Here is a 27,997-nt window from a genome sequence, read left to right as displayed (position 1 = left end):
TTTTTTTTATCATAAAAGTCATTAAAAAATAATTTAAAAAAATACATTAAAAACACACAGTACATATTAATTGATGTACAATAAATGACAGTAAATATTAATATAATATTAATATTAATATAACACAATATATTAGAATATATTAAATATTGAAATAATATTAATATAATAAATGTTAATGTTAATAATAAATATTAATATTATTATTATTAATTACGATGTATATTTTTTATAATAATATATAATAATAATATATAATATTAGAATATATTAAATATTAATATAATAAATATTAATATAAATAATATATAATATTATTAATAATTATTATTTATTATGTTATAATAATATATAATATAATAATAATATATAATATATATAATATATTATAATATAATATTTATAATTATATTATTGTTAATATTATTATTAATATTATAATAAATATTAATATGTATTAATATAATATAATATGAATATAATAAAAGTAAAATAAATATATAAATATATCAGTAAATGACATATAGCAAATAGAGCACATATGACTTATTAAAGGGTTGCAATAAAGCAACAAAAAACTGTTTAAAAACACACAAAACAATTTGTACTACGATAACAGACAAAGCAACAAATGTGAATTTACAGCATCCTCTTGTGGTGAAACTCCACATTGCAGCATTTTACATCACGTTTTATGAGGTGAATAAAAAATTCATAGGAAAAGCCAACTTGAACAAACTACGTTTAGCAAATGCATTTAATGAGTTTATGGATATAAGTCATGACAGAAACGCCCTTTATTCACTAAACCAACACAGAAAAACAGTCATGTTATATACAGGAAATAAATAAACTGTTAAATAAGCTATGCTTCTCCCTATTCCCGACTTGTGCAAGCGTAAATATGCGATGTAATTTAATGTAACACTTGTTGCAAATGCATAACCGTGACCTATACATTGACGTAGGCGATGACACACAAGATTAATTTGCATCACTTGGCCAACACATTGTGTGTATTGATCCAACCTATACAGTAGGTGTTCCAGCAATTTACCCTTCCACCACGGCGCTCCTGGAGACGGGTGTAATTGTATCACCAGCTGAGGAGAAACATTTTATTTGAGCAGTGAAGTGTTTTTTTTTATCTACGTAATGGTACGCTCTAGTTGGCAATATTGATCCTATTTACAGTCCTGGAAGGCCCCAATGTGAATAATTGGGGGTCAGTAAGGTCAGTTTACCTTATGTTTATTTATTTTTTTTACACAGTTGAGCCGACAAACCAGTAGGGGCGCTACAGAGTTTTTTTTTACATATTTCCCGAAGAAGACGGAGTCGCAGTTTAATGACGTCATTGTAAAAAAACATGGAGCGAAAACACATGTCGGCTTTTGCCTTTTATCAATATTTGAAACTATCAGAAGACTCGCCACCCCCCGCTAAGAAACGTTCAATACAGGTAAAATACACATAAATTATGTAATGTGTATATTTAATGGTATACTTGTAGCTGTTTGTAGCTCATACTCCACTGCTAGTTATCTGCTAAGTGCCTTTCAGTGCTTGTTTCAGCACGGACAATAAACAAAACACTAGTGCTTCTCAATCCAATGCTTGCCCATTATAGTAATGTAATGTAGGCAGTATTATCCTACTGTATTGACTTGCATCCGGGAATGTGCATTTCTTTACATCAGGGGTGTCCAAAGTGCGACCTGGGGGCTATTTACGGTCCATTGCATTTTTTTTCTGTAACTAGTTTATGCTTGTAAAATTGCAACGCGTATTTCTCACCTGAACATGTTTTTTAATGCTAGTTTAGTGTGATTTTTCCATACGTGGCCCTCAGTGGAAAGTACGGACACCCCCGTTTTACATAGTTCTAAGCTTCCTCTTGTTCCTCCTTGTCTTTTCTAGGTGTCCTCAGAGAAAAAGAAAAAGGAGAATGGGGTTGCACATGCTAATGTTAACGCCGCTGATCCTGCGTTGAAGGTGAAAAAGAAGAAAGTACGGAAGCGAGCCAGAAGTCATGGAGCAGAGGAAAAAACAACACGGAGTAACGTTGATGTGAGTAGTCATAGAATTAGTTAAATGTTAGTGAACTGTGTGGTTAAGTCTGAAGGTGTTGCAGGCGAAGCCGCTGCAGGCGAAGCCGCTGCAGGCGAAGCCGCTGCAGGCGAAGCCGCTGCAGGCGAAGCCATTGCCCGCGAAAGGGAGCGTAAAAGCAGGAGGGCAGGCCTTAAATGTGTTACTGGATGAGCTGGCAAAAATAAACAACAGCAGGGACCGTGCCAGCAAGCTCTTCCAGTGGCTGATCGACCCCATTCCCGCCAAGGCTTTCTTCAGGTACAGGATTTGTTACAAGACACAATAACATCAAATTAACATCAAAATAATGTTACTTTTTTCTTCTCTAAGGGAAACATGGGAAAAGAAACCCGTTGTTGTCCAGCGTAAAAATACTGATTACTACAAGGGATTATTCTCAACACAAGAGTTTGATCGTATTCTTAGACAGGTAAGGATCTTCCTTCTTCCATATTTTTGCAGGACTGATTTTTCTGTTTTTTTTTGTTTTTTTTTAATAAAGGAGGATGTTCAGTATGGAGTAAATCTGGATGTCACAAGCTACACTGACGGCAAGAGGGAAACACACAATCCTCCTGGGAGAGCTTTGCCATTCACTGTGTGGGACTTCTATGAGGTATGGTAAATAGGTTATACATTGGTAATATAGTTCATATTTGATGTCATCTATTTATTCTCCACATTATTATTTATTATTTATCTTTTGTCTCTGGTATTATACGGGAGCCAGGCAACGACATTTCGTTGACAATTTCACTGCTAGTCAAGGGGTCTCAAACATGTGGCCCGCAGGACACTAGTTTGAGGCCCCCGTCTTGATATGAAAGTTTAATGTTAGTGCGGCCCGCGCAAGTTTGATATGGATGCTGTATGGTATCATGTACCCAGAAAAAATTATTACGTTTGATTAATGTTCATGTTAAAGGTTAAATAACTGTTAATAGTTATCCTCCCTATCCGTGTGGAAGTGGTAAGTTTTTGTCTATTTAAGTTTAAAGGAAATAACTTGGAGGCTACCGTTTAGGTCGCTAGCTCTCTAGTTTGCGAGTTAGCATGTGTCTCAAGACCCTGCAGTTGCGCAATATGTTGTAAATAAAAAAAGTATAAATGTGACTATAGTCGTGTTTTGTCATGTCTACAGGGCTCTAATAATGCTTTGTTCATTTTAATCTGAAAAAATAATTTGTCTACCCACCAACTATATGTGGTTTCTTAAGTTTTTATTACTTGCCGTTTTATTATTATTATTATTATCTTTATTACTGATTGATTAATTTTCTTTATTCTTGATTTGTTTATTTTTCATCTTATTTTGTGCAGAAAAATAAAATTACGATATTTGAGAACAGTGGAATGTTTTATCAGAGCTTTTATTGTAGAAAATCGGAACCAAAGCACTGAAAAAGTTTGTATATTTTTCTGTTTTTCATAAATGCGTTTTTTTTTTTGGAAAACGTGATGTGGCCCAGTCTCGCCCAGACCCTAGCTCCAGTGGCCCCCAAGTAAATTGAGTTTGAGACCCCTGATCTAGTCCATCTATCTAGTACATCATAGTCTATCTGTTTATTTGGGTACTAGCTATGTGGAGAACACTGGCCTGTATATGGGTTGGACAGCCAGAAGGCTAAGCTAAGCTAAACCAGATGACCAGTCTTGTTAGTGGTGGAAGACACCGGATTTCTGGTTCCTTTTTCATATATATAGAAAAATATATATGAAAAATGTTCATATATATTTCATATTGCAAGGAATTTTGGGCCTCACGGGGAAAAAAAACACATCTCCCACTTTTTGATTGCTAATTTTATTAGTAATTACCTAGTAGGTCCAAATTAGACAAGACGACTATACGTCATAAGGAGTCAGCGAGATTTGATCTGACAAATCTTAAGTAACTTTGATCAAATGTAAGAATGGACATTAACTGGACGCAAGCTGTTCAACTCCCTCTACGGCTTTGTTTGTCTGCTAATGTAAATGGCTAAAAATGTTGCTAATGCTAATGTTGGCATTCTAAACCTAGCATGACAACTCCAGTGTCTGCTATTGTAAATGGATAAAAATTTTACTATGCTAATGTTGGCATGCTAACCCAAGCATAACAACTGTAATTGTGTGCTAATGTAAATGGCAAAAAATTTTACTATGCTAATGTTTCTTTGAATTCTACTTCTAGAACTTGTGATCCATTTCATGAAAAGATTCAAATCTATTTAATTTGAATTTGGGCCTAGATATGAATCTGTTTGGGTTTAACCGTACGGAATTCTGGGCCTCACAGGAAAAAAAAAATCACATCGCCCACTTCTTGATTGCTAATTTTATTAGTAATTACCTAGTAGGTCCAAATTAGACAAGACGACCACACGTCATAAGCAGTCAGCGTGTTTTGATCTGACAAATCTTAAGTAACTTTGATCAAATCTAGAATGGACATTAACTGGACGCAAGCTGTTAAACTCCCTCTACGGCTTTGTTGTCTTCATCTTCAAGGTCAGACTTTTCCTTCTCACTTTGGTCTGATCCAAGCTGCGGTTCAGGGGAGAAGTTTTCTGTATTTATAGTCTCTTCGACATCTTGAGAGGTTTGGTCATGTCTTTCTTGACCATCGTTGGAGCTGCGTTCTTCAGCTTCTTGAGAGGTCAGCATATCATGGGCATCTTTTTCAAGATGGTCTTGTTTTTCAACCACTTCTTGGACTATGTCAGAGGATGGGTTTTCTCCTTGAGCCATACAATCGGCTGGTTTGTCTTCAGTGTTGACATTGGTGGCTGCATGTTCACCCATCCTTGAGGTGTCTTCATGCCTTGGTTTGGTTTTAAGAGCCTTCTTGATGATGTCTACATCTGCGGGTGAGTATTTGGACAAGCACATAAGGGCTTTCTTGATTTCTTCTACATCTTCAAGTGGAAAATTGGACAAGTGTTTCAACAGTATTCCGGTTTCATCAGTTTTTTGTTCATGGTCCTTTTCCTTTATCGGACTTGGAAGGTAATGGTGATCTCTCATGCAGACGTTGTTGTCGCATAGGTACGTGTTATTGCACGGTTCTTCACCATCATGGCACCTTAGACACAATTCACAAGCTCCTGACTTGGTCACAGGCGCCCTTTTCTCTTGTAGTCCAAGTCCTTCGAATTTCCCGCAGACATCGGAGTCTTCTGGTTTCTCCGAGTAATGAATATTCCATTGTTCCGTTCTGTCGAGGATGCTTTCTGGAGATTTCAAAAATGCTAATAATTTGCTGAAGTGGTTGACTGTTGAGACATTGTTTTCCGGGTCATCTTTAAAAACGAGCCAAGCCTCTTGGATGGGTTTGGGTAACTTACTTTCCACTGTTCGTATGGTAAGTGAATTTTCCGCTAAATCTATTAAAGCTTTTTCGATGTTTGTAAGAAGTTCAGAGATTTGTCTTGGATCGTTTCCCTCGACGGGAGGTAAGTCCTGCAGTTTTTTCAGAAGATCAAGATTAATGGCTGACTTATTGCCGTACTTGCTCTCCAAAGCTCTGAATATGTCTTTGTCCGTACTGTAGGACCTTAGACTTAGATCTTTTATGATCTTTTCATCGATGCTCTCTATTAGCTGTGCTTTCACCGCTTCAGACGAACCGGATGGGTTTCCTTGCCTTTGCAGAGATTCCCAGTCTTGTTTCCATCGGTAAAAGTCTCTGCTGCCGCCGTTGAAGATGGGAAGACCGGTAGCGTTCATCTTTCCTGATTGGGTTGCTGGTGGCTGCATTAAGTTTCCTCTAGTTAGAGTTCTTATCTGTGGGGCAATCACCCGCACCGCTTTAAACTCCATTCTTTGTTTTGTGCTTTTAATTTTCCGGATCCTGCGATTGAAGTCCTGCAATTGATCGGCTGGTATCCACTGTTCCCAAATCGACCGAGCCCAAACTATTTCTTTGATTCGTTTCTCAAGGATGCCCAGGAGTGCTTTAAAGTAACCTGGATTGGTGTCAGTGGACACGTGTTCAATCTCGTCACAACTCATTTCAGCATTTTGGATTATCGATGCGAGATTACAGAATTTTGTCCATAGGTTAAACTGGATAATCTGCTCAGCTTCGGAAAACTTTGCATAAAGTTCTTTGGAGTCCTTATCCAAATACTCCTGAAGAGCGACTTGTTTGTCATCCGACGTTTGGAATACACCAAGTTCTATTTTGTAGTCTTCGCTAAGGTCAAGAAATCTGTTATGGTAGTGGTTGAGTTTAGTGAATTCCTCTCGTAATTCTTGTTCGCTCATTCCGCCTGCCTTTTTAGCGATCAGGGAAGCTTTTTTTACCAGGCAACTTTTGGCGGTAGACCTTTGCTTTCGAAGTTCTGTTATTCTGTCCTCCATTTTTTATGGTTTTCAGTTTGTGACAGCAGTGCTAGTTAGGAATTTTAAGGCTGTTTGTGTCTTCCCCTTTCCAATTAATGATCCGTGGTTATGAACCGCGAAGATCTTTTGGACTTTGACTGATCGTAGAGAATGAATTTATTTGTCAGGTTAGGTTGATTACCTAAGATCAAAAGAGGAATAGTGTCAAAACACCACTCAGTCCAATAATAACTTGGGACCAGCAATTATCCTTGCATACCTGTGGTCTTCCGGGTCTTCTCTGGTACCGAATCATTTCAGTCGTGTCTTCAGTTTTCTGGTATAAAGTACTCTCTACAACTAGCTTTATTCGCATCGTGCATGTCACATACCCATCAGATATATGTCATTTAAGCATTATGGTTATGACATCGGTTACATCGCCATCATCGTCATTAGTGCCAATTTTTTTGAAAGATGTGTATCGTTAGCATCATTGCGGTCATAACAATTCTCATGTTCTTTGATGAATTATATGTGCAGTCATAGTGTTTCTTTTTAACAGTCCATTTTGACTTTGCTTAGAATTTTGTGGTTTTACCCTATTACTGGTATTTCAAGAACATATTAATCAGTTATGCTGTTTCATGGTTGAATATGAGCTATTACATATCCGTATTAAAGCAAATGTTGCACAATTTTTACGTAAATTAAATATTTTCAAAGACAAGAATGGCTAAATGAACAAAAATACAAATATGAAGCATTCAAAGCCATTGACGTGGTATTCAATCAGTTATGATACTGTAATGCAGGGGTCTCAAACACGCGGCCCGCAGGCCAAATGTGGCCCGCAGGACACTAGTTTGAGGCCCCCGCCTTGATATGAAAGTTTAATGTTAGTGCGGCCCGCGCAAGTTTGATATAGATGCTGTATGGTATCATGTACCCAGAAAAAATTATTACGTTTGATTAATGTTCATGTTAAAGGTTAAATAACTGTTAATAGTTATCCTCCATATCCGTGTGGAAGTGGTAAGTTTATGGCTATTTAAGTTTAAAGGAAATAACTTGAAGGCTACCGTTTAGGTCGCTAGCTCTCTAGTTTGCGAGTTAGTATGTGTCTCAAGACCCTGCAGTTGCGCAATATGTTGTAAATAAAAAAGTATAAATGTGACTATAGTCGTGTTTTGTCATGTCTACAGGGCTCTAATAATGCTTTGTTCATTTTAATCTGAAAAAAATAATTTGTCTACCGACCAACTAAATGTGGTTTCTTAAGTTTTTATTATTTGCCGTTTTATTATTATTATTATTATATTTATTTATTACTGATTGATTGATTTTCTTTATTTTTGATTTGTTTATTTATTTTTCATCTTATTTTGTGCAGAAAAATAAAAATTAAGATATTTGAGAACAGTGGAATGTTTTATCAGAGCTTTTATTGCAGAAAATCGGAACCAAAGCACTGAAAAAGTTTGTATATTTTTCAGTTTTTCATAAATGCGTTTTTTTTTTTTTTTTTAAACGTGATGCGGCCCAGCCTTGCTCAGACCCTAGCTCCAGTGGCCCCCAGGTAAATTGAGTTTGAGACCCCTGTTGTAATGTTTTGGGAGACACACAAGCACCAGACTTGATCACCAGAACAGCTTTATTGAATTATAAGCACAATAATACAAATCCATAATATAAAAACAGGCTACTGTTGGGGTTGGAACCCATGGCAAGCTGAAACTGAACCCTGACATTTCTTCCTGTCCGCCACTCACTCATCTCCCCTTGGGAACACATTGATAGCAACACACACTCAAGTATAAGTCTTATATATGTTTTATTTACTTTTATTATGTCTGTGATATTGGGTAATACAAGTATAAGGTGACTATAGGGGTGTTAGCTCATGTCTAGAGGGCTCTAATGTAAAAAAAAACGTATTACAAAGTCACAAACAGGTTTTAAATATTCCTACTTTGCTGAAATTCACTTCTGACAGTTGTGGCTTTACTTGGGTGTTCCAGAATGGCTGTTCCCTCCGTATGCTGAATCCTCAGGCTTTCTCCTCCCCCGTCTGGAATGTGCTGTCCATCCTGCAGGAATATTTTGGCAGCATGGCAGGAGCCAATGTGTGAGTAGGAGTTTTTCTCAATTTGATGGCGGTTTGCATTGGAGTCATGTTTTTTTACGGAATCCAGGTACCTGACGCCGCCCGGAACGCAAGGATTCGCTCCACATTATGATGACATTGAGGCGTTTGTGATTCAGCTGGAGGGAAAGAAGCACTGGAGGGTGTACAACCCAAGGTGAGATATGCAAATACAGGGCACATACAGTATAGACCAGGGGTCTCAAACTCAATTTGCCTGGGGGCCACTGGAGCTAGGGTCTGGGCAAGGCTGGGCCGCATCAGGTTTTCCAAAAAAAAAAAACACATTTATGAAAAACAGAAAAATATACAAACTTTTTCAGTGCTTTGGTTCCGATTTTCTACAATAAAAGCTCTGATAAAACATTCAACTGTTCTCAAATATCTTAATTTTAATTTTTCTGCACAAAATAAGATGGAAAATAAATAAACAAATCAAGAATAAAGAAAATCAATCAATCAGTAATAAATAAATATAATAATAATAATAATAAAACGGCAAATAATAAAAACTTAAGAAACCACAAATAGTTGGTGGGTAGACAAATTATTTTTTTTCATATTAAAATGAACAAAGCATTATTAGAGCCCTGTAGACATGACAAAACACGACTATAGTCACATTTATACTTTTTTTATTTACAACATATTACGCAACTGCAGGGTCTTGAGACACATGCTAACTCGCAAACTAGAGAGCTAGCGACCTAAACGGTAGCCTTCAAGTTATTTCCTTTAAACTTAAATAGCCAAAAACTTACCACTTCCACACGGATAGGGAGGATAACTATTAACAGTTATTTAACCTTTAACATGAACATTAATCAAACGTAATAATTTTTTCTGGGTACATGATACCATACAGCATCCATATCAAACTTGCGCGGGCCGCACTAACATTAAATTTTCATATCAAGGCGGGGGCCTCAAACTCATGTCCTGCGGGCCACATTTGGCCCGCGGGCCACATGTTTGAGACCCCTGGTATAGACAAACAACCATCCCCACTCACATTCATACCTATGGACAATTTAGAGTTGCCAATTAACCTAGCATGTTTTCAGAAAGTTTTTCGGAGTACCCTGAGAAAACCCATGCAAAGTCCACATATTTGACTTATTAAAAAAATATCATATTTTTTCAGGTCAGACGATGAGGTCTTGCCTGTGCTTTCAAGCCGTAAGTGCAAAACACAAAAATGATAACAAATCCTTTCCAACAGTATTTCAAATACTTGACTGTTTTTGTGTTTGCTTTTCCAGCTAACTTTGACCAGGCAGAGATCGGGAAGCCCATTCTGGAAGTGGTCCTGGAGGCGGGAGATCTGCTCTACTTTCCTCGAGGATTCATCCACCAGGGCAACTGCCTGTCAGACGCACACTCCCTGCACGTCACTGTTTCTTCCTACCAGAAGAACAGCTGGGGAGATTTACTGCAGAAGGTAACTTACGCAACCAAGACATGCAAGGTAGAAAGAGCTGCATATCAACAAAGGATTCCATTGCGAATTCACATATACAAAATTATGTGATTGGCGCGTAGTGGCGCCGAATTTAATGTTCGCTCTGCATGTTGCCGTCAATTTGGCAAAAATTCGGCAACATTTTTTTTACATTTTGAAATTTTCTTGCCGCCATTACGGGCCACCACAGCCAGTTGGGAGGCAGCTTGAGCCACCGCACGCCACTAGGCACCTTATTGGTGACACTAGGCGGCACAGCAGATTGCATTGGCGCGAACTGGCACCAACTGGCGCTACATGATGCCGACTCACTTCATTTGGTTCCTCTTGGTGGACACGTGACGAAGATTTTAAACATTTAGAAATTTTCTTGCCGCCATTCCGGGCCACCACGTGCCAGTTGGGAGGCAGTTTGAGCCCATGCACACCACTAGGCGCCTTATTGGTGACACTAGGCGGCGCAGCAGATTGCATTGGCGCCAACTGGCACCAACTGGTGCTACATGATGCCGACTCACTGTCATTTGGTTCCTCTTGGTGGACACGTGACGAAGATTTTAAACATTTTGAAATTTTCTTGCCGCCATTACGGGCCGCCAAAAGCCAGTTGGGAGGCAGTTTGAGCCCATGCACACCACTAGGCACCTTATTGGTGACACTCGGCGCCACAGCAAATTGCAATGTTGCGAACTGGCACCGGCCCAGTGGACTCCTAGCATCATTGGGGCAACGCCATTACATTCCAGTGGTTCCGGTCGACATTTGGTTCCTCTTGGTGGACACGTGACGAAGATTTTAAACATTTTGAAATTTTCTTGCCGCCATTACGGGCCGCCAAAAGCCAGTTGGGAGGCAGTTTGAGCCCATGCACACCACTAGGCACCTTATTGGTGACACTAGGCGGCACAGCAGATTGCATTGGCGCAAACTGGCACCAACTGGCGCTACATGATGCCGACTCACTGTCTGTGCATTTTTTTATTGCGTGTGACCGCTAAATAAACCACCATGGGGCCCAAAAAAGTTGTGATTTCCAGCAATTTCCAGCTCTTTTTAAATAATTCAACATAATTAAAAAACGTATTTTTCTGAACCAAAGAATATAAAGGACTATATAGAAGCTACTGTATGTAAGTGCCGTTGTTTTGATGATCATTTTGCAGCTCGTCCCGGCTGCGCTTGAGGTAGCCATGGAAGAGGATGTGGAGTTCAGACAAGGTTTACCCTTGGATTACCTTTCATATATGGGGGTGCAAAATTCCGACAAGGTATGTGCCTCTTCAACAAGTATCAACATTCTATGTTTTTGTTTGTTTTTTCTTACGGCCTCATAATGCTCTCATATAGCACGATCCACGGAGGACCAAATTCTTCTCCAAGATTGATACCCTGATAAGCAAGCTGAAAAGTTTTGCTCCAGTCGATGCGGCCGTGGATCTCAAAGCCAGAGACTTCCTGCACGACTGCCTGCCTCCAAAGCTCACCGCAGGTACCCGACAGCGACTACTTTAGTCCAGAGTAAAGCAGTTTTTTTTTCAGCTGTTTAACTAACGCACATGCCTCCCTCCAACAGAGGAACTTACCTGCAGTGTGCATGGGGCACCTGCCAGGTGGGAGCATGGGAGAGTCATCGATGCAGGTACACATTTCACAAGCCAGACCCGGATTCGACTCATTCGTGCGGGGTGTGCCAGGTATAATTTCATAATGTCACATGGCATAAAAAAAAAATAGTGACTTTTAATTCCTAACATTTATTTTCCTTCAGGTTGTGCAGCGATGGCGATGCTGTCCATCTTTACTACACAACGGAAAACTGCAGAGTTTATCACAAAGAGGAGATGAAAAGTTTAGAAATGAAACTCGAGGTATACGATATGAGCATACGAAAAGTGGATTTTGTTGTTTCAAGTGTCCTTCAAGTTTGTTCCCTTGCAGCACACAGATGCCGTAGAGTTTCTGATCCATTCTTATCCCAAATTTGTGAGTGTAGGACATCTCCCATGTGATGCTTCACGGGACAAGGTGTGTTTTTTTTTTTAATCGTTAACTGTTGTATACGAGTCTAATTTACATTGTGCTTCTTTCCACCACCAGATTTCTTTGACAGAGCTGCTTTTTGAGAAGGGGATTATTCAGACTGCAAGACCTCAGTAGCGTTAATTCAACCACTTATAACTTCAAGGTCATATGTTAGTTTCACTCAACCTTCAAATTGACCTGTATACAAAATATTAACTGACCTCTTTTGTGCAGATACCCATACAGAACAATTTACTGTTTCCTGTTTTATAAAAATCAAACCTTATCTTTGGTGGTGAAGTACATTTATTGTTGGTTGATACAACTCAAAGATGTATGATGTGAGAATAATTAAATAGTCTCATCTGAGGGGCACCCATTATCCATTCACACTACAGACACAGAAGACGCACACCAGGGTTGGTTGGGGAGTCTACTTCCAAGTGACCTCCTCGCCAGGCTTCAGCTCCCTGTCAAGAGGAGGAATAAATGAATATATGAATGAATATATTCGATACTAGCTCCACAACACCGTAACATATCATCAGGATGGACTCATACTGTACCTGCTGTATAAAGCGCTTTTGTTCCGGAAAGCTGTCAGCTTCTGGTCCTGTTGTTTGTCCAAGTACCATCCGATGACAAAACCCATGGGCACCAATATGTTCACCCAGTGCTCACGGGCAAACGCTACAAAGTTGACCATGATTGCTGTAATGAGATAAACAATTGTTATGCCTCTTGATCACGTGACTAGCATGTTGCAAGCCAGGGGACAAGAAATGTGCCCATTTTAGCTAGTGCACACTGAGTGACGTTCCGTTATCTTTTAAAAATGACACCAACAAAATTACACTATCGTCCTCATAACTTGTGCAAATAGAATGAACTCTAACACAATTGCGAAGGTTTAATAAGCACCGCCAATTATATAGACCATTAAATCTGTTTATTTACAACCAATACTACAGCCACCGCACTAGCTAGTCGTCTAGCCTAGCTAGTTTATATTAGCAGTACGGGATATACTTTTTTTAGTTTAACTATAAAGAAGGTAAAATAATCACAGCAGATGTTCTTTCAAAATACGTTCGTAGCCATAGATAAAACACACGTTTCCTATTAAATGTTTTACCTTAAAGCTTGCAGCAAGCTGTGGCCTTTGCTATACACTCAACGGATAGAGGACATTTGACTCTACCATCTGTGCCAAGAAGAATGGGGGGAGTTAATACACATACATACATAAAATGTACGAATTGTACGTATACTCAAGAAACTATACATTTCAAATAATTAGTATATGTTTACTTTTGTAATGGTAAAATAAATAAATGTTACTGAAACAATTTGCCATTGTTTTGAATTTGAGTTCTTGGTTGATACCAACTTGGTACCTCCTAATGCCCTTTGACACATGATGCAGCGGCAAACATGGCTGTCTGTCGCGGTTATACGACGCTAGCCAAACTGTTTAAATATTGAAATTACACAAAAAACTATTTTTGTTTGAACGCGCAATTCTACAATATACAAAGGAATGGTACGTTTATCATCATTAAGTGATTAATTGTATCCAAAAGCTTGAGCATTAGCTAATAGACTTGCCGGGTAGTTAACTTGAGCCATAATGATGCTAAGCTAGCTCGTGTTGTTTTGTTTTGTCGGACAGTTTGTAATCCAAACGTTCTTTCAGACCAGCGAATGAGCAGCAATGACGTCCATTATCAAGCTGACAGCTTTGTCAGGGGTTCAGGAGGAGTCTGCCCTCTGCTACCTTCTCCAGGTGGATGAATTCCGCTTCCTTTTGGATTGTGGCTGGGATGAAAACTTCTCAATGGACATTATTGATGCCATAAAGCGGTGACTGCAATATTCCAACTTGTATTTATTATTACATCAGTTAACGCGAAGACGTGAATGTAATGTTTATTTTTGCTCCTGCAGGCATGTTCACCAGATTGATGCTGTGCTCCTTTCCCATCCTGATCCCATTCACTTGGGAGCTTTGCCATATGCTGTGGGAAAACTGGGTCTAAATTGTACCATATATGCAACAATACCAGTTTATAAGATGGGCCAGATGTTTATGTATGATCTTTATCAGGTAAGAAATGGCCATGGGTGCAAGTACAGTAATAACTGTACAGCATAACTCTTCGGTAACTGTTCCTTTTCTCATGTAGTCACGAAACAACAGTGAAGATTTCACTCTGTTCACCCTGGATGATGTGGACAGCGCTTTTGATAAAATTCAGCAGCTAAAGTATTCACAGATTGTCAATCTGAAAGGTGAGTTTGAATTTGCTTTTTGTTAACAAAACATTGTCCATCACTTGTGTTTATATTCAGTAGATTGTAGGGCCATGTTCTGAGATCCTCGCAAATGTTTCATTTGTTTAATTGGCAATGATGCACAACTCTGTTTTCTGTGTGAACGGGCAAAATGTTCCTGTTTGGTTTGTGTCATTACTAATGTGTGACATTATCTCATTGTGAACCTTATTTAACAACAGAATGTACTCCCATCACAAACTTCGGGTCATACTGATGATTTTTCTAATTTCCAGTGTCTGAAGGGTTAAGGGTGTGGAAAAAGAACAGTGTTAAAGTGTTAAATCTTTGTGGTTGGCCGCCGCAAATAAATGTATGGATAACACTGTGCTGCTTTAACCACACGGTGCCGCCATCTTACACTTAATGTTATTATATGCTTCATGCTCTGCATGATTATCAGTGGAAAAAAAAATATTTTTTGGAAACAAAGTGCAAAAAGGTGTGTTTATCCACAAATTAAAACAAATATGTATATATTTTAAAAATCAGCATAAAGGTATATGTAGGGATGGACTGTATAAATCACACCATTTTTGTGTAATTTCTAGGTAAGGGACATGGTCTCTCGATTACACCACTCCCAGCTGGTCACATGATTGGCGGGACTATTTGGAAGATCGTGAAGGATGGGGAGGAGGAGATTGTTTATGCTGTGGACTTCAATCACAAGAGAGAAATGTGAGAACCCATACATGCAAAAAAATTAAATGTAAAAATGATGGTGTGGCTGCCATAGTGTTTGTGGTTGTTTTTCTGTTCTAGCCACCTGAATGGATGCACCATGGAGAGCATCAGTCGTCCTTCCTTGCTTATCACCGACTCCTTCAATGCTGCATACGTGCAACCACGCCGCAAGCAAAGAGATGAACAGCTACTCAGTAAGTTATCTTTATGAGTATCTATTGTTGTGTATTCTCTTCTATAATACATACCGTTTCAGTACAAGAGCTCTATCAAGACGTACTGTCAAGAAATGTACTAATTTATTGATCAAAATGTTTACTATTGTGGTTGTAGTTTGTGGGGAAGTGGCCAATATGTAGAAAAGTACACAGTAATGTGAAAAATGTGTTTCTCATCCCTGTCCTTTTTATTACCTCTCTGCAAAGCCAATGTAATGGAGACGCTCCGTGGGGATGGTAATGTGCTTATCGCCGTGGATACAGCTGGGCGGGTGTTGGAGCTGGCTCAGCTCCTGGACCAGATTTGGAGGACAAAAGACGCCGGGCTTGGAGCTTACCCGCTTGCCCTACTTAACAATGTCAGCTACAATGTTGTGGAGTTCTCAAAGTCCCAGGTATCGTTCACTGATATTTTCATTTTACTTCCCTGCAATAGTACATTTCACTCATTTCCACACGTTGTCCGCAGGTGGAGTGGATGAGCGACAAGCTCATGAGGTGTTTTGAGGACAAGAGAAACAATCCCTTCCAGTTCCGACACTTGACCCTGTGCCACAGCCTAGCAGACCTGGCTCGTGTGCCCAACCCGAAGGTGGTGCTCTGTAGCCAGCCGGACCTTGAGTCTGGATTTTCTCGAGAGCTCTTCATCAAGTGGTGCCAAGACAGCAAACACTCCGTCATACTGACTTATCGCACCACACCTGGGACACTGTCTCGCTACCTCATTGACCACCCGGGAGAGAAGATGCTGGATCTGGAGGTGAGAAGGAAAGCCAGAAATGTTATTACAGATTCAGATTTTCCCCAGGAGTTTGTATTGCTACTTTGAACCACATAATAGTAGCTTTTCTCAAAATATTACATCACAAAACAGTAACAATTTCATTCAAGAAGAGATTGAGGGCGTCCCGAATGGACAGCCGCAAGACTTGGGAGTATAACTCAGGGTAATCTAACAGTAGCGAATGTCTTCATATTTACATTTTCTGGCCATGTATAGTAAAATGTTACAGTGATGCTGTAGTCCCCCATATTCTATCAGCTTGGCACACTTCCAAACAGACACTACAAATAGCAATCAGTAGAGAATTAAACCGTGTTAAACCAAGTAGGTACGGTGCAGTGGATACATAGTATCATATCACATGCTCAGACCAAACTGATGAAACGTGTTCTGTGTGCGTCCCCCTTGTGTCATCACGACAGGTGAGAAAGAGAGTGAAGCTCGAAGGCAAAGAACTGGAAGAATACCTTGAAAATGACAAAATAAAGAAAGAAGCGGCGAAAAAACTTGAACAAGCAAAAGAGTAAGTCAAGAGTGAACTGAAAAGTCAAAAATGCAGTGGAACTGTTACTGTTCTTCTTTCATTGATTAAGGTTACTTTTACCTTCTTGGAAGACATGATTCTTGTTGTGACTGTTTCCAATGACACAATGTGTTTCATTCATTTATATGCAATTATAGAACAAAGTACCACTGTAGTTCATGGTCAATTCAATTGAAACTAATAAGGATGTGTAATTAAGTAGTGACTAGGAAAATCTGTTAGCAACAAGGTATACCTTCACCATTGCAGGGTCGATGTGGACTCCAGCGACGAGAGCGACATGGACGACGACCTGGATCAACCAACCGTAGTGAAAACCAAACACCACGACTTGATGATGAAAGGCGAGGGGAACCGCAAAGGCAGTTTCTTCAAACAAGCCAAAAAGTCCTACCCAATGTTCCCGGCGCACGAAGAAAGAATCAAATGGGACGAGTATGGCGAGATCATCAGGTATCCCAAATAATAGAGACGGCAATGCCGAAACTGCCAGATAAATGTAGCTACTGCGTGCAAACGGTCAGTTTGATTTCAGGATTGAAGATTTTCTCGTTCCTGAACTGCAAGCTACAGAGGAGGAGAAAAGCAAACTGGAATCGGGGTTGACCAACGGCAATGAGCCCATGGATCAGGACCTCTCCGTCGTTCCCACTAAATGTGTTTCTAGCATTGAAAATCTTGAAATCAGGTCAGTGATCAGTGAATAGTGGCTATTTTTAGATTCACATAGGAGAACTAAATCACTTTGCCAAATGATTCTCGTCTCCTGTAGAGCCCGAATAACATACATAGACTATGAAGGTCGCTCCGACGGTGATTCCATCAAGAAGATCATAAATCAGATGAAGCCCAGGCAGCTGGTGATTGTTCACGGACCCCCTGAAGCCAGTCTGGACCTGGCTGAGTCCTGCAAAGCTTTTAGCAAGGACATTAAAGTGTACACACCTAAACTGCAAGAGACTGTGGACGCCACCAGTGAGACTCACATCTACCAGGTCAGCCTTTTCATTCATAAGATAAGACGTTGGGCAGGTTGGACAATTTATGATGAATGCAGTGTGCATTCCCAAGTAATTTGTAGTATGCGTGGAACCAATACATTATACCAACCAATACATTAGGATTAGAAGTTAATTTTATTCCTGTTAATTCCCAGCAATTTGCTTTTAATTCAAATAGACAGGTTCAAACCTTTAAAAACTGACACCTTACACAGCTTGTCATGTTTTCCAACTGGGAGCGGGCATGATAATGAAATTGTAATTATTATTATTTAACAATTGATGTCCGAGTTCATTGATTGAACATTTGTATCATTGTTAGTCTGAAGCTTTGGGAAGCCTAATGGTTTTTACTACATGGGAGTAACCAGCAGAGGGCGCAAGTTATTCAATTGCTGCCTGTATGTGCTGCAGCATAAATCATAATTTACTAATTAGTCAGTAAAATGTAACATAAACACAGAATTTAAGTACACAAACATTTGATGCATAACTGGAAGTACTTTCTGACATGGAAATATTTTTTTTAAATACTATGAATTCTAATAACTTATTACAAAAAACGTTTATTTTCTGTGTTGAAGGTGCGGTTGAAAGACTCCCTGGTGAGCTCCCTGCAGTTCTGCAAGGCCAAAGATACAGAGTTGGCGTGGATCGACGGTGTGCTGGACATGCGCGTGGTGAAGGTGGACACGGGTGTGCTGCTGGAGGAAGGGGTGAAAGAGGAACTAGAGGACGGCGAGCTGGCCATGGACACCGCTCCAGAGCTTGATGTCGACCACAGTTCTGTAGCGGTTGCAGCTCAGCGGGCCATGAAGAACCTGTTTGGAGAGGACGAGAAGGAACCTTCTGAGGAGAGTGATGTCATTCCCACACTAGAGCCCCTGCCCACATATGAGGTGAGAAAAAAAATCTAGGCTTATTTTCTTGATTTATAGATCAAAGGTGTTTTTTTTTGCATGCATATATCAGTAGCATCATTGGGAAGTTGGTTATGCCTTTAGCAGAATCTACTTTGCCCCTCAGACTGGCTGACCTCATTTCAGTTCATGTCACTTTTATGCAATTACCTTGACCTGAGGAGGAACTCCAAGCACCATATGACTTTTTAAGGTCTGCCTGCAAAAAGGTCTCATTTTCATGACTAAAGACAAAATCCCATACAAACAGTGCTATCTCATAGCGTGCTATAAATTGCAATGTGGTATTTTGTATATGGTATTTGGTATTTAGTCATGTCACACACAGTGTGTGAGACGAAAACATGAAAAGTACAATGATAAATAAAAATGTCCAGTCATATTTTAACAGAGTCACAAAAAAACAAAGCCCTTTTGTTGCCTTTTATATTGCTGCCACTTCTAAATAAGTTCAGCACACTGGCTCATTTGTGTTGGTGGGCTCACCTTGTTCATCAATATTCCCATACGGGGGCTATGGCATATGGCTTTATAGTATTTTTTTCCCCTAATTTCTACATTACCTTGCATTGCTCCTCATGAGGCACCACTCATTTGCTATGTCTATGCTAGCAGTCCCACCCCCCCCCCCAGAGGTCTTACTCTATCTAGGCATCTAGGTGCCGAACCAATGCAGAGTGAACACTTCCTGCCTGTTTGATGGCAAGAAACGAGTAAATCAGACACACATGCACATGGCAATATAAGGCCAGCAAAATGATCAACTTCATTTTCATTTATTGTAATTATTTATGTATTTATGCTAGTTTTCCTGACGGAGAACTCTCATGACACCCACATTGATATCAAACATATATCCAATGTCATTAAAAATACTAACCTGTACTTACTCAGGTAAAAGCACATTGAACCAAATGTGATGTCATTCATTTCTTATGCGACATCAGTGTAATGTTGGCGTAAAAACTCAATTAAAGGGACAATTCAACCTCAACCTCAGGGTCTACATAGTATAAATAAGGAGTATTGACTAGAGATGTGTGTAATTAATGTTAAGTATAAAGTATTAATATTTTCACAAGGACATGAAACCAATCCAACTTGTCCTTGGAGTTAGTGTCCAACACCCCCCATGCTCTGCTGTACTCCGTCCAGATGCCAGGACATCAGTCAGTGTTCATCAACGAGCCTCGCCTGTCCGACTTCAAGCAGGTCTTGCTCAGAGAAGGCATCCAAGCAGAGTTTGTGGGAGGGGTGCTGGTCTGCAACAACCTGGTGGCTGTCCGCAGGGTGAGTAGCTGACCATATTATTTTGTTGTTGTAAGTAAATGTCAGAGGAAAAAACACTAAGTATCTTATATTGAAGTGTACCACACACTTGCATGTACATTCCAGTATTTAACAAAGATGTCATTTATTTTTATCTCATGCTGCTCCTGCATGTTAATTCTAACCACCACTTTGCATGGTATAAATTAGCAAAACTACTTGAAATAATCCACAAAGTCAAGCAAATGTCAGTAATACAGCCATGTGCAAGGGGCTGAATCACGAATTTGACACATGAATGCTTTTGCCATTGATTGCATATTCCAGTGTCAATATTGATTGCCATATTTCCAGTTTGGAGCTGAATGAGGTTTAAAAATGTCATCTTTTCAGCAGCAATGCTCTTGACGATAAGCCCATGTTGTTACTGATAAAAATCAAAGACGACAGTGGTTCAAGGGTAAAAAAATAATAGTCGCTGTTAACAAAATGCGACATAACATTAAACCCAAAGAAAACACACACACAGCTTGCCAAAGTAGGACAGGCTTACGAAGAGTCCCACCTCAGGGAGAGAGAAAAAAAAAAAGAACCACGAGTAGAACTTAACAACTCAAATAAAAGGAAGCGTATGAGCAAACCAGGACATCAACAAGAAAATGTATAATTGACAAGAACTTAAAATAGACACAACCCAGAAAATGAACTCACAGAGACACTTGGAGGAAGTTGACGTCAGTGCAAGTCAAAGTGAGAAAACATCTCAAGCTTTTTCATGTGTATATTTCATAGCATTTCTTTACTTTTTGTGCCACCCACAGTGATTATAAGGTCTTAAAAGAATCTTAATGAAATAATCACCCCTGTATTCTCTGTGCTCTGGGTCCAGACGGAGGCGGGACGCATTGGTTTGGAAGGCTGCCTGTGCGACGACTACTTTAAGATCCGGGAGCTGCTGTATCAGCAATACGCTGTAGTATAGCAGCAGCAGCAGACACCACAGAGAACATCTTTTATGAGGACTTTACCCAGAGGAGATGACCGTCCCACACTTGAGCTCCCTCTGGCCCTTGGGTACCTCCAGCTGTGTCCCTACTGCATCCATTGTACAGTTTCACTTTTTTTTTTTTATATATTTTCTCCAGGTAACATTCTCTACTGCTTGGAGCAGCTGTTTTGTTGTTGTTGTTTATACCCGGACTGATCATGTATGTGACGAGAGATACTGCTCCATGTTATTTTCACATTAAATATACAATTCTTTTTCCATATCTGACCGCCTGGGGTTGTCTTTGATATCACAAACATGACACGTTTCCTTGTAATAAACCACAACAAAGGTTTGATATGCTTTATACACAACTAGGGTTGTTACCAGTTTTCTTACCGCTTTTCTTCCAACTGATAAGAAGTAACTGCCAATCAGGTACTGCAAATAAATATTTCTTGGACACATGGACATGATTAAACTGCAATGTTGATTGTTTTTCTTTTTTTTTTTTTTAATTTCAGGTGGTGGGTGGAGCATAGCAGCAAATACTTCGCTGTTGCACATCAGACTGTCACAACTACCCTGCGGCTGCTCCGACCTCTGTCAAATTTAATTCAAGTGAGTATCTGTATGCCTTAATCCTACTGCTGAATTATATACAGTATGTCGTCACCGGTGCCCACTACTGACTTCCACCCTCATTTCCGTTAGTTGGAAATACTACAATGCTGCGTCCTATGTCAGCTGCAGTAAAAGCAGATCAACATTTCCAGCTGTTTCTTGCACTCCCTGCCTTACTGTATCAAGCGTGCTCATGCAGCAGGTTCATGTATCACACTGTGCTGATATGACATTGTCCCTGAAGTGATAAGTGGGATTGAAAAGACCTTGGCCTTGCCATGCCATGAGCTTGGATTACCCGTTTCTTTTATCATTTTAGGGCCGCCGCAGCCAAACAGATTTCAGCTTGTTTTCCTTATCTATTTTGGGCACGCTGGATAGTAGCAGTGTATTAGAAAGATGGGCGATAAGAGGGTGGCGTGAGGACGGAAGGGCGATGGCGGGGCGTCCACAGCGGGACCGGATGCGTCAGCTGCAGCCGTGGTGGTACATTGACTCGGTTGATTAAGTTTGCAGCACCGTGCGAATTCCCAGGATAGATCTGTAACACAAGGCAGATGTGGAATGCCACTTTTACACATGCCAAAATACCCCCCCCCTCCTTCTCTTTATTGCCACCATTTCTCTCCAACCTTGCACGTGCTCAGAGTGTGAGGACAAGTGAGTCTTCTCTCTCACACACAAATAGGACAAGGAAAGTGAGCAGTGTTAAGGAGTGTGTGTGTGTGTTTGTGTGTGTGTTGGTGGGGGCTGATCATGCACATGGTTGGAGGAGTTAGACTTGAGCACGGATGACTGGCTGTCGTGCTAGCGTGTTTTTACACAGTTGCATAACATACAGTTTTGCACTTTAGACACATTAAAATTTAAATGCTCTGTTTTAATCCGTGGCTCGCACAGACAAAAAAAAACTTCCATGTGCGCAGAAATGCACCAATTATGACTTCATATATTTATTTATTTCACCCACTCCACCTGTGAGGGGCTGAGCACGAGGAGGGAAAAAAAAAAAAAAAAAAGAGCAGCGCTTCAGTGCCACAAAGCATGCCAGCCCTTTGCCCAGTCACTGCTTTTCATTTTGATAATTGACCAGCAACGCCAGAAATGTCCATCAGCTAATCCTCTTAGCTTTCATAATGCTGACTCTGTCACAGAAGCCCCTGTTTTAATGTAACAAGCAGCTAAGCCCAGCAAGCAGGCCTTTGGGGGCTCTGTGGATCTTCTGCCCCCTAGAGGCCGACTCAAGATCTGCTCTCATACCACACAACCTGTCATAGAAATCACATATTTGTACAGTATCTCTGCACCTTTGCCTTAAATGTTATCCTTTTAGTACACTCCATAAGAAAGAAGGACCTCGACAGAGACTTGGCATTCATTTGTGTGTAGGATGGCTGAAATATAATCCCTTTTCTCTTTGCTAAGCAGACCACTTTATTCCTCTAACATCAGTGTAATCATGTGAAAGTGGATGCATTTCTGTGAAGTCGCAAAATATTCTAACATAACATAAGGCACACACAAAAAAAAAGAAATCCCACATATCTCTCTAAAAATAGGACTCTGGCTTGTAAATCTGCCCAAATGTTAATCGTGCTGAAAGTTCTCATGTTTGGTTATTCCTCTTTTATGCTCCAGCACACTAATCCACAAAACGATATAGTTTAGCCGCACAATGGGATATTATCGTGTTTATCTCAAACAAAACATCACAATAAAAAAAAAGGAAGGACATGACCAAATGACAGAATACGAATAAAAGACGTGCATTGATATCCAATCAAAAGCATTACTTTACGAAGATTCACTTTCATGACTCATTGGCTGCTTGACTCAAGTTTTACAGACTGATGAGTGAGATGAGATATTCATTCATTTTGTACCGCTTTTCCTCACGAGGGTCGCGTGGGGTGCTGGAGCCTATCCCAGCTGTCTTCAGGCGAGAGGCAGGGTACACCCTGGACTGGTGGCCAGCCAATCACAGGGCACATATAGACAAACAACCATTCACACTCACATTCATACCTATGGCCAATTTGGAGTCGCCAATTAACCTAGCATGTTTTTGGAATGTGGGAGGAAACCGGAGTACCGGGAGAAAACCCACGCATGCACGGGGAGAACATGCAAACTCCACACAGAGATGGCCAAGGGTGGAATTGAACCCTGGTGTCCTAGCTGTGAGGTCTGCGCGCTAACCACTCATTCGCCGTGCAGCCCCAATATATAAATTAACAGGTAATTTGGGGGTATCGTGGCTCAGCTGGGAGAGTGGTCGTGTCCCATCTTGAAGGTTGTGGGTTCGAACCCCCAATTGGCTCCTGATGTTGCGTCATCAGTAGGTAAATGTAAACAGTGTCAAAACGCTTTGAGCACTATACAAGTGAAATTTACAATTTTTGCCATTTACTGATGGTCCCTTAAGATTAATTTCCTACCTGTGAGGTCTGAGCGCTAACCACTCGACCACCCGAGATTAGATATATAAATCTGAATTTTCTAAGGAAAAAAAAAAGAAACACCAAACTCATAATTCATCCAATTGTCTTAGGCTGGCCAAAATAAAAGGTCACTCCAAAATGTGCAATTTAAGTATTAAATTACGAATCCAATTTTCATACTTTTCACATTCCTCAGTCCCTCCCGAGGCTCCGTGGTACTGCAGTCCTTTAAGGATCCACTTCTACACGTCGCCACTTTAGACGTACAAAAAAAAGGGCTGTTTTTAGCCCATCCTTTTACACAACCTGCTCCGCACACCCGTCCACAAAGCGGGAAAGCTCACAAGCACAATTTCATGGCGCCACTCGCCAGATTGTCCACAATACCGCAGCTGTGACGGCGCCTTTTTTTTTTTTTTGTCACAACAATGCTTTTGGCCCACTCATCGCAGAGCATCATGCTGGCCGGCCGCTCTGGCAGAGCCATGTGCACGATCATGAGTGTGTGTGTGAGTGGTGGATATTTTTCAGGACGGGTCATATGAGACTGCTTGGCTTCAGAACAAACAGTACATTCTTCTCCTCTCTGTGCATAACAAACCTGAGCAGCTGGTTTGTCCGAAAGCACTTTGCTGAGGTCACCGCCCGCTTCCAGACGGTCAGCACAACGCAACCTGGGCCGTGGTATGCTCCTCCTCGCGCTCAGCACATCACTCAGCCGCCGACGTATGTGATGTGACAACTGACGCAACCTTGAGAGATGCGAGGAGACCCCGGTCGATGATTAATTCAAAACACATTAAGGATTAGCTTTGTATGTTTACCCCTGCAGACCACTGTGGCATGGCGGTAGCGATGAATCATCGCCACTGAATGATGTCCGTGTGAGAATGAGAGGAGCCCAAACAAACGAGTGTGAATCCATACAAGCCAGTCAAGAGGCCACTGAATCACTATTAGCTCAGGAAGAATAGCATTATATAGTTCACTTATGTCTCTTGAATGGCAGTGTGCCAAAGAAAAGGAAAGCCACCACCGTGAAAATGAATATGATAAAAATATAATTGAGGGGAGACACGGCAACCAATATTGGCCCCTCCTTTGGTCCCATGCAACCACTTGACTGCCTCGGCCATCAATATGAAAACTAAGGGAGTCATTGATTCTTTTCGCTGTTTTAAAAGGGTTCTGGGAGCCACGGGGAGGTTCCAATATAAAAGTAGCTGTTTGTTGTCTTATTCTTCTGTTATTTCATCTTTTTATGACTTTTCACGTGTTCTGAGTCCAGTTTTAAGTGACCTGGGAGTTAATTAAGAGATATGTGTGTGTGTCTTGTGTAGTACAACCTTGTTTGTTTGCGACATTTGACGTTTTTAATGATGGTTTCTGAAATTAAGGCATTAAAATGCCCTACTGTACAGCTGTAAACTACTTATATATGCCTATATACACTGCTGCCAAGTTGTGCTACACAAGATGGTGCTGTGTGTTGTGTCCGGGTGTGAGCCTTCTACGTCTTTCTGGTGGCCAGCCAATCACAGGGCACATATAGACAAACAACCATTCACACTCACATTCATACCTATGGACAATTTGGAGTCGCCAATTAACCTAGCATGTTTTTGGAATGTGGGAGGAAACCGGAGTACCCGGAGAAAACCCACGCATGCACGGCGAGAACATGCAAACAGAGATGGCTGAGGGTGGAATTGAACTAGCTCCTAGCTGTGAGGCCTGAGCTGTTAATTGATTCAAATATATATCTGTATACAGTCATTTACTTTTTAATTATTACAGCATAATAACAATTATGATTATTATTGTTATTGTTATTAATATTATTACAGCATAATAATTATTATAATTGTAATTATTATAATATAATAATATTAATATTATTTTATAATATTAATATTATAATATAATGCATGTTCTCCCCGTGCATGCGTGGGTTTTCTCCGGGTACTCCGGTTTCCTCCCACATTCCAAAAACATGCTAGGTTAATTGGCGACTCCAAATTGTCCATAGGTATGAATGTGAGTGTGAATGGTTGTTTGTCTATATGTGCCCTTTGATTGGCTGGCCACCAGTCCAGGGTGTACCCTGCCTCTCGCCCGAAGACAGCTGGGATAGGCTCCAGCACCTCTCGCGACCCTTGTGAGAAAAAAAATGGTAAAAAATGAATGTAATGATAATATATTTATATAAAATAATTGTATATTAATAATAATTATTATTATTGTTATGGTTATGATTATTATTATTTCAGACATAGTTGCTAATGGTGATTAATTAATTGATTAACTGAAAGAGTGATCAATCTGATTAAAATTTTGAATAATTCCATGTAGCATTTTCATATGCCACTTATCCTCACTAGGGTGGCGGGTATAATTATGACTTTAGGGTAAATGCAATGTGTTTTTATCAAGAAATAAATCCACTAATCCTGATATTTGGTATGTAATAGGTTAGTCTCAGCTCTGTTTATTTCACAAAATGGACTTCCTTTTGAAACATCCTACACGGAGAAACAGCAGCAGCTTTTATTTGTGTCATGGTTCAGCATTTATGAAGAACACAAAGACACCGTCACAAACTTGCCATTAAAGATCACAAGACCCTTTCAAAATATTACCAGCGCCGTTTGGAAAACATGTTTCATCCATTTACCAAAGTATAAAAATAAAGACTCATTACAAGCTGCCTGCGAGTGAGTAATAGTAACATTATGACATTAACAACTCCTACGCTAACATGGAGGAGTGCACGGTTCTCAAACCACCACACTCATTGGCTTCACTTGCGTGTAGCGCCCGCCTCCGAAATGAATGACGTAAAATGACTTGTCCTCACATGTCTGCTGACTGTATGAATATAGATTTCACAGTCTATCCTGCTATCTCCATGCTATCTTCCTAGAATGAATGGCCGACTTGTTCCCCCGCGACCTCCTGTTCTTTGCACCGCTCATCCTTTTGTAGTCTGCTTTCAGAATAATCACGTTATTCATGTGCAGCTCACTACAAAAGGAGTCTCTTTCCCATGTAGAGACAACTTTTTTGATGTAGTCGCAAGCGGTCGCGATAGCAGCATCACAAAGGAAGAGCCCTACATTTTTGCACAGTCACTCTGACAGCCGTAATCAGGCCAACGCTTTCTACTTTATTTGGATTCTTAATTATTATTATTATGCTTTGCATTGGGCACGGTGGTCTAGTGGTTAGTGTGCAGACCTCACAGCTAGGAAACCAGGGTTCAATTCCACCCTCGGCCATCTCTGTGTGGAGTTTGCATGTTCTCCCCGTGCATGTGTGGGTTTTCTCCGGGTATTCCGGTTTCCTCCCACAAAAAATTTAAAAAGAAAAAAAATATATATATAAGATTTAAAAAAGAAAAAAATTAATAAATACAAAAAATAATAAAATAAATAAAAAAAAAACAAAATGAAAAAAAAACCCAAAAGATATTGGGAAAGCAGGAAGTGAACAAATTTAACAGTTTTTAGATCGTAAAAGTACCAGATGGAGGGGTAGGATTTAATAAGGGTATTCCGGTTTCCTCCCACATTCCAAAAACATGCTAGGTTAATTGGCGACTCCAAATTGTCCATAGGTATATGTGAGTGTGAATGGTTGTTTGTCTATATGTGCCCTGTGATTGGCTGGCGACCAGTCCAGGGTGTACCCCGCCTCCCTCCCCAAAGACAGCTGGGATAGGCTCCAGCACCCCACGCGACCCTCGTGAGGAAAAAGCGGTAGAAAATGAATGAATGCTTTGCTTTGGTTTGCTTACTGATCATCTACGATATTACATGGACGTATGTAGATCTTTTTTTTGCTCTGATATAGGAAGACCTAAGTTTGTGCCAAGGCCAGTCCAGGATACGCCTCCGGAATAGTCAGTGGGGTTGCTTCTCTCTTCCCCCGTTTACGCTTCATACCTGAGCAGGCATACAAATAAAGCAGCGGGACAAGCACAGAATGCTCAACGCTGCTGATGAATATTTTATTTTATTTTCTGCTGTTAACTGAGAAGCCTTTCCAAGGAGCAAAATCTGCAGTTCTCCAGAGACGGCAAAGCTTGTACTCTTCTCTTAGCACCAGCCATTGGCCAAAGAGGGCTTGGGTAAAAAGTAGGCAGGTTGGGTAGAAAAA

General features: G+C 40.3%; 4 protein-coding genes across 4 annotated transcripts; 2 read left to right on the top strand and 2 right to left on the bottom strand.

Annotated features, from left to right (window-relative positions):
* Nucleotides 1-1,323: 1,323 nt before the first annotated feature.
* On the top strand, nt 1,324-13,067 carry riox1 (ribosomal oxygenase 1). Its single transcript, XM_058091612.1, has 15 exons — nt 1,324-1,462; nt 1,921-2,070; nt 2,135-2,349; nt 2,422-2,521; nt 2,594-2,707; nt 8,421-8,527; nt 8,595-8,702; nt 9,690-9,724; nt 9,808-9,986; nt 11,171-11,275; nt 11,355-11,496; nt 11,581-11,701; nt 11,776-11,875; nt 11,946-12,032; nt 12,105-13,067. Exons 1-15 carry the CDS (start codon nt 1,370-1,372, stop codon nt 12,162-12,164), a joined length of 1,716 nt encoding a protein of 571 aa, XP_057947595.1. The 5' UTR covers nt 1,324-1,369; the 3' UTR covers nt 12,165-13,067.
* LOC131141648 (uncharacterized) lies at nt 4,282-6,767 on the bottom strand. Its single transcript, XM_058091611.1, has 2 exons — nt 6,680-6,767; nt 4,282-6,601 (listed from the first exon to the last, which is right to left on the bottom strand). The coding sequence occupies exon 2, from the start codon at nt 6,436-6,438 to the stop codon at nt 4,546-4,548; it is 1,893 nt and encodes a 630-aa protein (XP_057947594.1). The 5' UTR covers nt 6,439-6,601; nt 6,680-6,767; the 3' UTR covers nt 4,282-4,545.
* On the bottom strand, nt 11,311-13,320 carry LOC131141680 (NADH dehydrogenase [ubiquinone] 1 beta subcomplex subunit 1-like). Its single transcript, XM_058091613.1, has 3 exons — nt 13,165-13,320; nt 12,596-12,740; nt 11,311-12,499 (listed from the first exon to the last, which is right to left on the bottom strand). The coding sequence occupies exons 2-3, from the start codon at nt 12,733-12,735 to the stop codon at nt 12,463-12,465; spliced, it is 177 nt and encodes a 58-aa protein (XP_057947596.1). The 5' UTR covers nt 12,736-12,740; nt 13,165-13,320; the 3' UTR covers nt 11,311-12,462.
* A 125-nt stretch (nt 13,321-13,445) lies between these two features.
* cpsf2 (cleavage and polyadenylation specific factor 2) lies at nt 13,446-21,057 on the top strand. Its single transcript, XM_058073451.1, has 15 exons — nt 13,446-13,572; nt 13,726-13,892; nt 13,977-14,136; nt 14,216-14,321; nt 14,915-15,044; nt 15,129-15,244; nt 15,476-15,663; nt 15,738-16,028; nt 16,475-16,575; nt 16,846-17,049; nt 17,132-17,284; nt 17,369-17,591; nt 18,182-18,496; nt 19,673-19,807; nt 20,676-21,057. The coding sequence occupies exons 2-15, from the start codon at nt 13,744-13,746 to the stop codon at nt 20,766-20,768; spliced, it is 2,364 nt and encodes a 787-aa protein (XP_057929434.1). The 5' UTR covers nt 13,446-13,572; nt 13,726-13,743; the 3' UTR covers nt 20,769-21,057.
* Nucleotides 21,058-27,997: the final 6,940 nt, after the last annotated feature.

The sequence above is a fragment of the Doryrhamphus excisus genome, chromosome 1, assembly GCF_030265055.1.
Source record: "Doryrhamphus excisus isolate RoL2022-K1 chromosome 1, RoL_Dexc_1.0, whole genome shotgun sequence".
Classification (NCBI taxonomy): Eukaryota; Metazoa; Chordata; class Actinopteri; order Syngnathiformes; family Syngnathidae; genus Doryrhamphus; species Doryrhamphus excisus.
The sequence above is the reverse complement of the archived record's forward strand: the minus strand, read 5'-3'. Positions and strand labels throughout refer to the sequence as shown.